Source organism: Coregonus lavaretus, assembly GCF_964263955.1.
Source record: "Coregonus lavaretus genome assembly, contig: HAP1_SCAFFOLD_293, whole genome shotgun sequence".
In the NCBI taxonomy this organism is placed as follows: domain Eukaryota; kingdom Metazoa; phylum Chordata; class Actinopteri; order Salmoniformes; family Salmonidae; genus Coregonus; species Coregonus lavaretus.
In genome coordinates, this window is record NW_028159039.1 from 49,099 (window position 1) to 62,184 (window position 13,086).

The 13,086-nt window shown below is 45.5% G+C and overlaps 1 protein-coding gene across 1 annotated transcript in view; it reads right to left on the reverse strand.

The window, feature by feature from the left end:
- Positions 1-1,800: 1,800 nt before the first annotated feature.
- The window catches only part of LOC311123333 (NLR family CARD domain-containing protein 3-like), a 29,885-nt gene continuing 18,599 nt past the window's right edge, over positions 1,801-13,086 (reverse strand). Inside the window, exons 8-11 of the mRNA XM_084197596.1 lie at positions 11,231-13,020; positions 10,784-10,950; positions 4,631-4,677; positions 1,801-4,108 (exon numbers count right to left, since the gene is read on the reverse strand). Of these exons, the coding sequence (XP_084053722.1) occupies positions 3,582-4,108; positions 4,631-4,677; positions 10,784-10,950; positions 11,231-13,020 (2,531 nt within the window). The 3' untranslated portion in view covers positions 1,801-3,581. The remainder of the gene's footprint in view (positions 4,109-4,630; positions 4,678-10,783; positions 10,951-11,230; positions 13,021-13,086) is intronic.

The following is a 13,086-nucleotide window of genomic DNA, read 5'->3' on the forward strand; positions in this document are numbered from 1 at the left end:
TCCTGGGACCACCCCAACCCACCCTCCAACCCCTCCTGGAACCACCCCAACCCATCATCCAACCCCTCCTGGGACCACCCCAACCCACCCTCCAACCCCTCCTGGGACCACCCCAACCCACCCTCCAACCCCTCCTGGGACCACCCCAACCCACCCTCCAACCCCTCCTGGGACCAACCCACCCTCCAACCCCTCCTGGGACCACCCCAACACACCCAACCTGATCTCCATTAAATTAAATACTAAATCAAGGTACAAATTTGCAAAAAAAAATAAAATGAACGGTTAATCTGTTGGGTAAAACCCACTACAGGAGTTATTTTATGGTTTCAGATGAAATTGTTGTTTGGCCACATGGATCCTAGCAGTGGATAGTTCTAAATAAATGATATCTATAAAAGTGCTGATCCAATGAGGTGTGGTGGTTGCCATCTTAGTTCCAACATCTTTTTAGCTGCTGTCCAACCTGACAACATTATACATCTTTGCTGTAATGACAGTGGTGAATTATCATTCAGTAATAACAGTTTGGGGGAACAAGGTATGAGGATACCTCTTTCCAAAACATGTCCCCTGGTCACTCCCAGTACATATGATTAAAGGAGCCCAAGGCACCTTGATTACATAGATCACACAGAGGAGCGGTTGGGATTTCTATTAAATGATGTTTTCTAGGTGGAAGGTTTACCCTGTGTATGAGATTAAAATGTATCAGCTAATGATTAGGATTGTTAGATGAACCCACTAAGTTCCTGATGAACTCAACTGGTGAGCCTCTTTAGCAGCTAGTTCCATGGACACACTGATTTCAATGTCCTTTGCCAAGGTCAGATGACTTTCAGTCAACAGTCTCTTTTGTGTAGCTTCACTCCGTAGCCCACATACTAGTCTGTCTCTAATGATGTCATTTAGAACAGCATTAAACTCAGTGTTCTGGTAGTTTCTTTAATGCAGCAGCAAACATTGTTACTGATTCTCCGTCTTCCTGATGTCTCCTGTGGAACCTGAACCTTTCAGCATTAACTAGTGGTTCTGGTGAAAAATGTCCTTTAAGTATCTCCACAATATCCCCATACGTCTTATTACCTGTTCTGTCTGGCTGTAGCAGGCTGCCTAGTAAATTAAATGTCTTTGGCCCCATTACACTAAAACATGTAGGCACAATGTTGTCCTCATCCATGTCATTTACAAGAACAAAATATTCAAACTGTTCTGTATATGAGCTCCACTGATCAATACTTTTATCAAACTGTCCAATGTTTCCATCAATTCCAATAATTGTTCATTTCCCAATAAGCTCCTGATTGTCACTCACTTCAATATTGTCCTCAACCAAATCAATATTTTCCTCAGTCACGTGATCTTCATTCACTTCACTCACTGACGTTTCCTCCTAAGTTCGCTCATTTAGCAGATTTAATGAAAAGGTTTGTCTTCACGGTTGAATAAATGTACTTTCCTTTAATCACTGTATGTTCCTCCCTTTTAATCATTTTGTTTTCCCGCTCCGACGTCCGTCTCCAGTCCTTTTCTGCCGTCCATGACGATGTTAACTCTCTTTCTTAGCTAGCTAAACTATGCACGTGCCTCTGCTATCAATACACTGTGCTAACATTAGCCTAGACTGTACCACAGAAAATAACAGTTTTAAACAGTTGTAAAAACCCACTTCTTCCAGACAGAATAGTTCCTGTAGATTCAGACTTACTCATCACCATTCTTTTGTTATGTCTCGTGGGTTTCATAACCACGTCTGTATAACAATTCAATAATGATGAGACAGGAGACAGGAATCAGTTCAACCATTTATCTGGAACGTGATCATCTCAACACATACAAACCCCCATGATGCTCTGCAGCACAACCCCAATATACAACAAATACATACATAAGTAAATGGACACGAAACAAAACTCATAGAGGAATTTAAATATTCAGTTGTAGAAAGTAGGGCCATGGGATAGGGTCAGAAAGGTCAGTATGTTTGATAACTGGTTCCAGAGGTGACATAACAAGCATAAGGTCCATTATAACACAGTGAAGTAGAGGTGGGAGCTAAAAGCAGACATGGACAGTGAGACGGTGTGAGGAGGTCAGGGGTGAAACACTAGATCAGGACATGTAGAAATGGCATGCTGGAAATAGACACAGAGACACATTCTGATCATGGCTCAGACCTGACCTGAGACACCCAAACAGAAGATGCCATAGCAAAGTCCTGTCCAGTAGGCTATATGGGATTTCCTTTCATCAAAATCCAACACAAGGATAGGTGTCCAGTGTGTGTGTGTGTGCAGTATGTGTGTGTGTGTCCAGTGTGTGTGTGTGTCCAGTGTGTGTGTGTATGTGTCCAGTGTGTGTGTGTGTGTTTGTCTAGTGTGTGTGTGTGTGTGTGGGTGTGTGTGTGTGTGTGTGTGTGTTCAGTGTGTGTGTGTGAGTGTGAGTCAAGTGTGTGTGTGTGTGTTAAGTGTGTGTGTGTGTGTTCAGCGTGTGTGTGCCCAGTGTGTGTGTGTCCAGTGTGTGTGTGTCCCCGGTGTGTGTGTGTGTGTGTCCAGTGTGTGTGTGTATGTTCAGTATGTGTGTGTGTGTGTGTGTGTGTGTGTCCAGTGTGTGTGTGTGTGTCCAGAGTGTGTGTGTGTTCAGTGTGTGTGTGTGTGTGTCCAGTGTGTGTGTGTGTCCAGAGTGTGTGTGTTCAGAGTGTGTGTGTGTTCACAGTGTGTGTCCAACGTGTGTGTGTGTGTTAAGTGTGTGTCTGTGTCTAGTGTGTGTGTGTCCAGTGTGTGTGTCCAGCGTGTGTGTGTGTGTTAAGTGTGTGTGTGTGTGTGTCTAGTGTGTGTGTGTTCAGAGTGTGTGTCCAGCGTGTGTGTGTGTGTTAAGTGTGTGTGTGTGTGTCTAGTGTGTGTGTGTCCAGTGTGTGTGTTCAGTGTGTGTGTGTGTTCAGTGTGTGTTTCTAGCGTGTGTGTGTGTTAAGTGTGTGTGTGTGTGTTCAGCGTGTGTGTATCCAGTGTGTGTGTTTGTGTGTGTTCAGTGTGTGTGTGTCCAGTGTGTGTGTGTGTGTTTGTGTGTGTGTGTCTAGTGTGTGTGTGTGTGTGTGTGTGTTCAGTGTGTTTGTGTGTGTCTCCAGTGTGTGTGTGTGTGAGTCCAGTGTGTGTGTGTGTGTGTGTGTGTGTGTGTGTGTGTGTTCAGTGTCTGTGTGTGTAGTGTGTGTGTGTGTGTGTGTGTGTGTGTGTGTGTGTGTGTGTCAAGTGTGTGTTTGTGTCCAGTGTATGTGTGTGTGTGTCCTGTTTGTATGTGTGTGTGTGTGTGTGTGTGTGTGTGTGTGTGTGTGTGTTTGTCCAGTGTGTGTGTGTGTGCAGTGTGTGTGTGTGTCCAGTGTGTGTGTGTCCAGTGTGTGTGTGTCCAGTGTGTGTTTGTCCAGTGCGTGTGTGTGTGTCTGTGTGTGTCCTGTGTGTGTATGTGTCCAGTGTGTGTCCCCAGTGTGTGTGTGTCCCCAGTGTGTGTGTGTGTGTGTGTGTGTGTGTGTGTGTGTGTGTGTGTGTGTCCAGTGTGTGTGTGTTTGTCAGTGTTACCATGGTTATTATTTACAGGGACACTGAGTCTCCATCATACAAAATCCTAAACCCTGGATAGAGGGGCTCAGTGAATGTGGAGTGGAATGTGTTCAGGTGGGTCAGTGTGTCAGAGGAGACTCTGTAGAAGGACAGAGTGCCGGCTGGCCAGTCCAGATACACTCCTACTCTGTGGGAGCTGGAGGAGGGGACGTCTATGGTAGTGGACGTATTATTGTGCCAGGCAGAGTAACTGTTGTCAGAGCAGAACAGACTCCAGGACTTGTCATTGTATCCAATAACACAGTCATCACCCCCTCCTCTCCTGCTGATTCCTTTATATGCCACTCCTATACCAGCCCAACTCCCACTCCACTCTACCTCCCAGTAACAGCGCCCAGTCAGACCCTCTCTACACAGCACCTGGTACCAGACCTCAAATCTCTCTGGGTGATCAGGATACGGCTGCTCCTCTGTCCTACATGTCACCTTTCTGTTCTCCTCAGACAGAGAGAGGTCTCTGTTTACTGTGTTTAGGTCCAGTGTGAGATCACAGACATCTGATGGATGAAACCAGACACAATATTAGAAATCATCATCATTCACATTAGAATGTTAACTCACTTTTCACTAATTCATTTAATGTAGATGTTTCTAGGTATCAAAAGGAGAAGTTAAGGTAACTTGAGACTTGTTGAATGATCATATGTTATACTGTATGGTAATATAAAACACATTTATTCCCATTAATTACACACACACACACACACACATCCTGAACACACACACACACACAATATTACAAATCATCGTCATCCTGAACACACACACACACTGAACACACACACACACACACACCTTCAGGTATGCACATTTCTAATGTAACAGGAACGCGCCACACACACACAGACACATTGTCAAAGCAACTCTTTGTAATCTTTGGTGTCCCTGATTTGTGCTTCTGTAGAACTACAGCTGATATTTAATATGACCAAGTAAGTAATGATGGTGGTCTTTGACTTTGACTTCACTTGAATTAAGACTTATTCTTAGTCATATTCTTCACAGCAGTCAACACTCACATTTTCTAAGTCCAGGTTTCATTGTGTTCTCTCCACCATGTTCCACACTGTAGCGGTAAGCAGAAGAACAGACAGTCATTGAGGGATACACCTGAACTCACACACACACACACACACACACACACACACACACACACACACACACACACACACACACACACACACACACACACACACACACACACACACACACACACACACACACACACACACACACAAACAGTCAGTATATACATTTGTCCAAGTGTGTGTGTGTGTGTGTGTGTCCACTGTTTGTGTGTGTCCAGTGAGTGTGTATGTACAGTGTGTGTGTGTGTGTGTGTTTGTGTGTGTGTGTGTGTGTGTGTGTGTGTGTCTTTGTCCAGTATGTGTGTGTGTGTGTGTCCAGTGTGTGTCCAGTGTGTATGTGTGTGTGTGTGTGTCCAGTGTGTGTGTGTATGTCAAGTGTGTGCGTTTGTGTGTCCAGTATGTGTGTGTGCCCAGTGTGTGAGTGTGTCCAGTGTGCGTGTGTCCAGTGTGTGTGTTTGTGTGTGTGTGTGTGTGTGTGTGTGTGTGTGTGTCCAGTGTGTGTCCAGTGTGTGTGTGTCCAGTGTCTGTGTGTGTGTCCAGTGTGTGTGTGTGTGTCCAGTGTATGTGTCCATTATGTGTGTGTGTCCAGTGTGTGTGTGTATGTTTAGTGTGTGTGTGTGTGTGTGTCCAGTGTGTGACACACACACACACACACTAAACATACACACACACACACTGGACACACACACATAATGGACACACACACACACACTGGACAAACATACACACACACACACACACTGGACACACACACACACACACACACACTGGACACACACGCACACACACACACTGGACAAACACACACACACTAGACACACACACACACGATACACGACACACACAGACACACACACACACACACACTGGACACACACACACACACACTGGACACACACACACACACACACTGGACACACACACACACACACACACACACACAGACACACACACAGACACACACTGGACACACACACACACACACACACACACACACACACACACACTGGACACACACTGGACAAACACACACACACTAGACACACACACACACGATACACGACACACACAGACACACACACACACACACACACACACACACTGGACACACACACTCACACACACTGGACACACACACACACACACACTGGACACACACACACACACACACAGACACACACACAGACACACACACACTGGACACACACACACACACACCGGACACACACACACACACACAAACACACACACACACACTGGACTCACACACACACACACACACACTGGACACACACACACACACTGGACACACACACACACACACACACACAGACACACACACAGACACACACACACACACACACACACGGGACACACACACACACATACCGGACACACACACACACACACACACAAACACACACACACACACACACACACACACACACACACACACACACACACTGGACACACACACACACACACACACACACAAACACACACACATACTGGACACACCCACACACTGGACACGCACACACACAGGACACACACACAGGACACACACACACACACACACACACACACACTAAACATACACACACACACACTGGACACACACACATAATGGACACACACACACACACTGGACAAACATACACACATACACACACACTGGACACACACACACACACACACACTGGACACACACGCACACACACACACTGGACACACACTGGACAAACACACACACACTAGACACACACACACACGATACACGACACACACAGACACACTCACACACACTGGACACACACACACACACACACTGGACACACACACACACACACTGGACACACACACACACACACACACACACAGACACAAACACACACACACACACTGGACACACACACACACACACACTGGACACACACGCACACACACTGGACACACACTGGACAAACACACACACACACACGATACACGACACACACAGACAAACACACACACACACACACACACACACACACACACACACACACTGGACACATACACACACACACACTGGACACACACACACACACTGGACACACACACACACACAAACACACACACAGACACACACACACACACACACACACTGGACACACACACACACACCGGACACACACACACACACACACAAACACACACACACACACTGGACTCACACACACACACACACACACACACTGGACACACACACACACACTGGACACACACACACACACACACACACACACAGACACACACACAGACACACACACACACACACACACACACTGGACACACACACACACACACCGGACACACACACACACACCGGACACACACACCCACACACACACAAACACACACACATACTGGACACACCCACACACTGGACACGCACACACACAGGACACACACACAGGACACACACACACAGGACACACACACACACACACAAACACACACACACTGGACACACACACACACTGGACACACACACACACACTGGACACACACACACACACACACACACAGACACACACACAGACACACACACACACACACACACACACTGGACACACACACACACACACCGGACACACACACACACACCGGACACACACACACACACACACACAAACACACACACATACTGGACACACCCACACACTGGACACGCACACACACAGGACACACACACAGGACACACACACACAGGACACACACACACACACACAAACACACACACACTGGACACACACACACACTGGACACACACACACACTGGACACACACACACACACACACACACACACACACACACACACACAGTCTTTATATAACTTAGTCCAAGTGGTGGTCAGAATGCTTGTCTTAACTAGCCTGATAACTCCAACATGTCTGATATGAACATTGACATAAACCCTCTACATACTTGAGTTTCTCCAGTCTGCAGTGTGGATCCTCCAGTCCAGCAGAGAGCAGTCTGACTCCTGAGTCTCCTGGGTGATTGTAGCTCAGGTCCAGCTCTCTCAGGTGTGAGGGGTTTGACTTCAGAGCTGAGACCAGAGAAGCACAGCCTTTCTCTGTGACTAGACAGCCTGACAGCCTGCAAAGAGTCAAATCATATTAAAAATCACACTGCTATTCATTGGTGTGAAAATTTATTCTTTCAACAATTTCAGATACATCAGAGTCCTGAAACCTGCCATATCTATTCATATATACATATGTATATGTCACGGTTTCGGCCGAGGCTGCTCCTCCTCCTTGTTCGGGCAGGTTTCGGCGTTCGTCGTCCCCGGAGTACTAGCTGCCACCGTTGGATGTTTTCGATGTTCGTTTGGTTTTGTCTAGTTGTTGTGCACCTGTTCCCTGTTAGTGTGATTTTGTACCCTATATATTGTTCCATTTGTTTGTCATGTGTTGTGTGTAATTGTTTTACCGTCGCACTATTGTTCGTGCACAGTTCGGTTTGGGAGTGTTTTACGCACTGTGGCGTATGTTTCGCCTCCGGGTTGTTTGACCCGTGTTATGATTTTTGGATTTTCTAGTAAAGTCTGGATTAACTGAGCTCCTGTGTCCTGCTATTGATTCGCACCACATCCGCATCAGAGTTCGTGACAGTATATATACAGTACCAGTCAAAAGTTTGGACACACCTACACATTCAAGGGTTTTTCTTTATTTTTACTATTTTTTACATTGCAGAATAATAGTGAAGACATCAAAACTATGAAATAACACATATGGAATCATGTAGTAACCAAAAAAGTGTTAAATTAATCCAAATCTATTTTATATTTGAGATTCTTCAAATAGCCACCCTTTGCCTTGATGACAGCTTTGCACACTCTTGGCATTCTCTCAACCAGCTTCATGAGGTAGTCACCTGGAATGCATTTCAATTAACAGGTGGGCCTTCTTAAAAGTTAATTTGTGGAATTTATTTCCTTCTTAATGTGTTTGAGCCAATCAGTTGTGTTGTGACAAGGTAGGGGGGTATAAAGAAGATGGCCCTATTTGGTAAAAGACCAAGTCCATATTATGGCAAGAACAGCTCAAATAGGCAAAGAGAAACGACAGTCCATCATAACTTTAAGACATGACGGCCAGTCAATACGGAACATTTCAAGAACTTCGAACATTTCTTCAAGTGCAGTCGCAAAAAACATCAAGCGCTATGATGAAACTGGCTCTCATGAGGACCGCCACAGGAATGGAAGACCCAGAGTTACCTCTGCTGCAGAGGATAAGTTCATTAGAGTTAGCAGCCTCAGAAATTGCAGCCCAAATAAATGCATCACAAAGTTCAAGTCACAGACACATCTCAACATCAACTGTTCAGAGGAGACTGTGTGAATCAGGCCTTCATGGTCGAATTGCTGCAAAGAAATCACTACTAAAGGACACCAATAATAAGAAGAGACCTGCTTGGGCCGAGCAATGGACATTACACAGGTGGACATTTGTCCTTTGGTCTGGAGTCCAAATGGGCGATTTTTGGTTCCAACCGCCGTGTCTTTGTGAGAAGCAGTGTGGGTGAACGGATGATCTCGGCATGTGTAGTTCCCACCGTAAAGCATGGAGGAGGAGGTGTGATGGTGTGGGGGTGCTTTGCTGGTGACACTGTTTGTGATTTATTTAGAATTCAAGGCACACTTAACCAGCATGGCTACCACAGCATTCTGCAGCGATACGCCATCCCATCTGGTTTGGGCTTAGTGGGACTATCATTTGTTTTTCAACAGGACAACACACTTCCAGGCCAACACACTTCCAGGCTGTGTAGGGGCTATTTGACCAAGAAGGAGAGTGATTGAGTGCTGCATCAGATGACCTGGCATCCACAATCACCTGACCTCAACCCAATTGAGATGGTTTGGGATGAGTCGGACGGCAGAGGGAAGGAAAAGCAGCCAACAAGTGCTCAGCATATGTGGGAACTCCTTCAAGACTGTTGGAAAAGCATTCCAGGTGAAGCTGGTTGAGAGAATGCCAAGAGTGTGCAAAGCTGTCATCAAGGCACAGGGTGGCTAATTCTATATTTTATTTGTTTAACACTTTTTTGGTTACTACATGATTCCATATGTGTTATTTCATAGTTTTAATGTCTTCACTATTATTTTACAATGTAGAAAATAGTAAAAATCAAGAAAAGCCCTTGAATGAGTAGGTGTGTCCAAAATTTTGACTGGTACTGTACATAAATGAATGAATGTATCATTATTAACAATAGATAACATGTTTCTAAATTAATCATTGTGTGTCCAGTGTGTGTGTGTCCAGTGTGTGTGTGTGTGGGTGTGTGTGTGTGTGTCCAGTGTGTGTGTGTGTGTGTGTGTGTGTGTGTGTGTGTGTGTGTGTGTGTGTGTGTGTGTGTGTGTGTGTGTGTGTGTGTGTGTGTGTCCAGTGTGTGTGTGTCCAGTGTGTGTGTGTGTGGGTGTGTGTGTGTGTGTCCAGTGTGTGTGTGTGTGTGTGTGTGTGTGTGTGTGTGTGTGTGTGTGTCCAGTGTGTGTGTGTGTGTGTGTGTCCAGTGTGTGTGTGTGTGGGTGTGTGTGTGTGTGTCCAGTGTGTGTGTGTGTGTGTGTGTGTGTGTCCAGTGTGTGTGTGTCCATTGTGTTTTTGTGTGTGTGTGTGTGTGTGTGTGTGTGTCCAGTGTGTGTGTGTCCATTGTGTTTTTGTGTGTGTGTGTGTGTGTGTGTGTGTGTGTGTCCAGTGTGTGTGTGTGTGTGTGTGTGTGTGTGTGTGTGTGTGTGTCCAGTGTGTGTGTGTGTGTGTGTGTGTGTGTGTCCAGTGTGTGTGTGTGTCCATTGTGTTCTTGTGTGTGTGTGCCCAGTATGTGTGTGTGTGTGTCCAGTGTGTGTGTCCAGTGGGGGTGTGTCCAGTGTGTGTGTGGGTGTGTGTGTGTGTGTGTGTGTGTGTGTGTGTGTCCAGTGTGTTTGTGTGTGTGTGTGTGTGTGTGTGTGTCCAGTGTGTGTGTGTGTGTGTGTGTGTGTCCAGAGTGTGTCCAGTGTGTGTGTGGTCATTGAGTGATACAGGAATACTGACCTCAGAGTCTCCAGTTTACAGTGGGGATTCCCCAGTCCAGCAGAGAGCAGCTTCACTCCTGAATCCTTCAGGTCATTGTTACTCAGATCCAGCTCTCTCAGGTGTGAGGGGTTTGACTTCAGAGCTGAGACCAGAGAAGCACAGCCTTCCTCTGTGACTCCACAGCCTGACAGCCTGACAGAGAGATCATCATGATTTCACAAACACACTGTTAATTTAACACCAGTAGTGTAGAAGGACAATGGCAGATGCATTTGGTTTATTCTCTTAAACAACATATAGATTCATCTTCCATCTCCTAGAATTGTATGGTCATATTGTTATACTAATGTGAACATCAATGCATTGATTCAATATGTTTTTCAATAATACATATATTTCTCTAAACTGAATATTTCTTCCTGATGATTAGTACTTAAAAGTCATTTTATGTACTCACAGAGCAGCTCTGGAGGCTTTGACCACTGGCAGCAGCCTCAGAAGACCTTCCTCTGATCTGGAGTATTTCTTCAGGTCAAACACATCCAGCTCCTTTTCTGAAGTCAGCAACACAAAGACCAGAGCTGACCACTGTGCAGGTGACAGTTTGGCTTCTGAGAGACTTCCTGATCTCAGGTAGCTTTGGATCTCCTCCACTAGAGAATGGTCATTCAGTTCATTCAGACAGTGGAACAGATTGATGCACCTCTCTGGAGAGGGATTCTCCCTGATCTTCTCCTTGATGTAATTGACTGTTTCTTCATGGCTCTGTGAGCTGCTTCTTGTCTTTGTCAGTAGACCTCGTAAGTACTTCTGATTGGACTCCAGTGAGAGGCCCAGAAGGAAGCGGAGGAAAAGGTCCAGGTTTCCTGTCTCACTTTGTAAGGCTTTATCCACAGCACTCTTGTACAAAGTAACTTCAGGCTTGTCTCTGAACAGTGCAAAAAAGTTCCTGGTTGATTGAGGTTCGGCCATTAGATTCTCATTGTTGTTGATGAATGAGAGGAACACATATACAGCAGCCAGAAACTCCTGAATGCTCAGATGCACGAAGCAGTAGACCTTGTCCTGGTACAGCCCACATTCCTCTTTAAAGATCTGTGTGCACAATCCTGAGTACACTGATGCGTCATTGACATCAATGCCAGCCCTTTTCAGGTCTTTTTTATAGAAAATCAGATTGCCCTCAACAAGCTGTTGAAAAGCCAATTTTTCCAGTGACCGAATGCTCTCTTTATTCCAGTGTGGACCTGTCTCTTCTTTCCCAAGATACTTTTCATTCTTCTGTTTGGTATGAAACTCCACAAGGTGTGAGTACATCTCAGTCAGTGTCTTGGGCATCTCTTCTGTCTTGTCTGTACTCAACATGTGTTCAAGGACTGTTGCAGAAATCCAACAGAAGACTGGAATGTGGCACATGATGTGGAGGCTCCTTGATGTCTTTATGTGTGAGATGATTCTGCTGGCCAGGTCCTCATCACTGAATCTCTTCCTGAAGTACTCCTCCTTCTGTGGGTCATTGAACCCTCGTACCTCTGTCACCTGGTGAACACACCCTGAAGGGATCTTATTGGCTGCTGCAGGTCGGGTAGTTATCCAGAGGAGAGCAGAGGGAAGCAGATTTCCCTTGATGAGATTTGTCAGCAGAACATCCACTGAGGTTGACTTTGTGACGTCACAACATATCTTGTTCTTCTGGAAGTCTAGGGGCAGTCGGCACTCATCCAGACCATCAAAGATGAACAGAACTTTGTACTTGTCGTAGTTGGAGATTCTTGATTCTTTGGTTTCCATTGAGAAGTGATTGAGAAGTTCAATCAAAGTGTGTTTTTCCTTTTTCATCAAATTCAGCTCCCGGAAAGGGAATGAAAATACAAATTGGACATCCTGATTTGCTTTTCCTTCAGCCCAGTCCAGAATGAACTTCTGCACAGAGACTGTTTTTCCAATGCCAGCGACTCCCTTTGTCAGCACAGTTCTGATAAGTTTGTCTTGTCCAGTTAAGGGTTTGAAGATGTCATTACATTTGACTGCAGTCTCTGGTCTTGCTTGTTTCCTGGTTGTTGTCTCAATCTGTCTCAGCTCATGTTCATTATTGACCTCTCCTGTTCCACCCTCTGTGATGTAGAGCTCTGTGTAGATCTTATTGAGAAGTGTTGGGTTTCCTTGTTTAGCGATCCCCTCAAATACACATTGAAACTTCTTCTTTAGATTAGATTTGAGTTCACGTTGAAGAATCACAGCACGCTCATCTGAATCTAGAAATAACACAGAGCATATTAATATTACGTCTGTTTTAATGCCTACAGTATTCTAGGACTGTT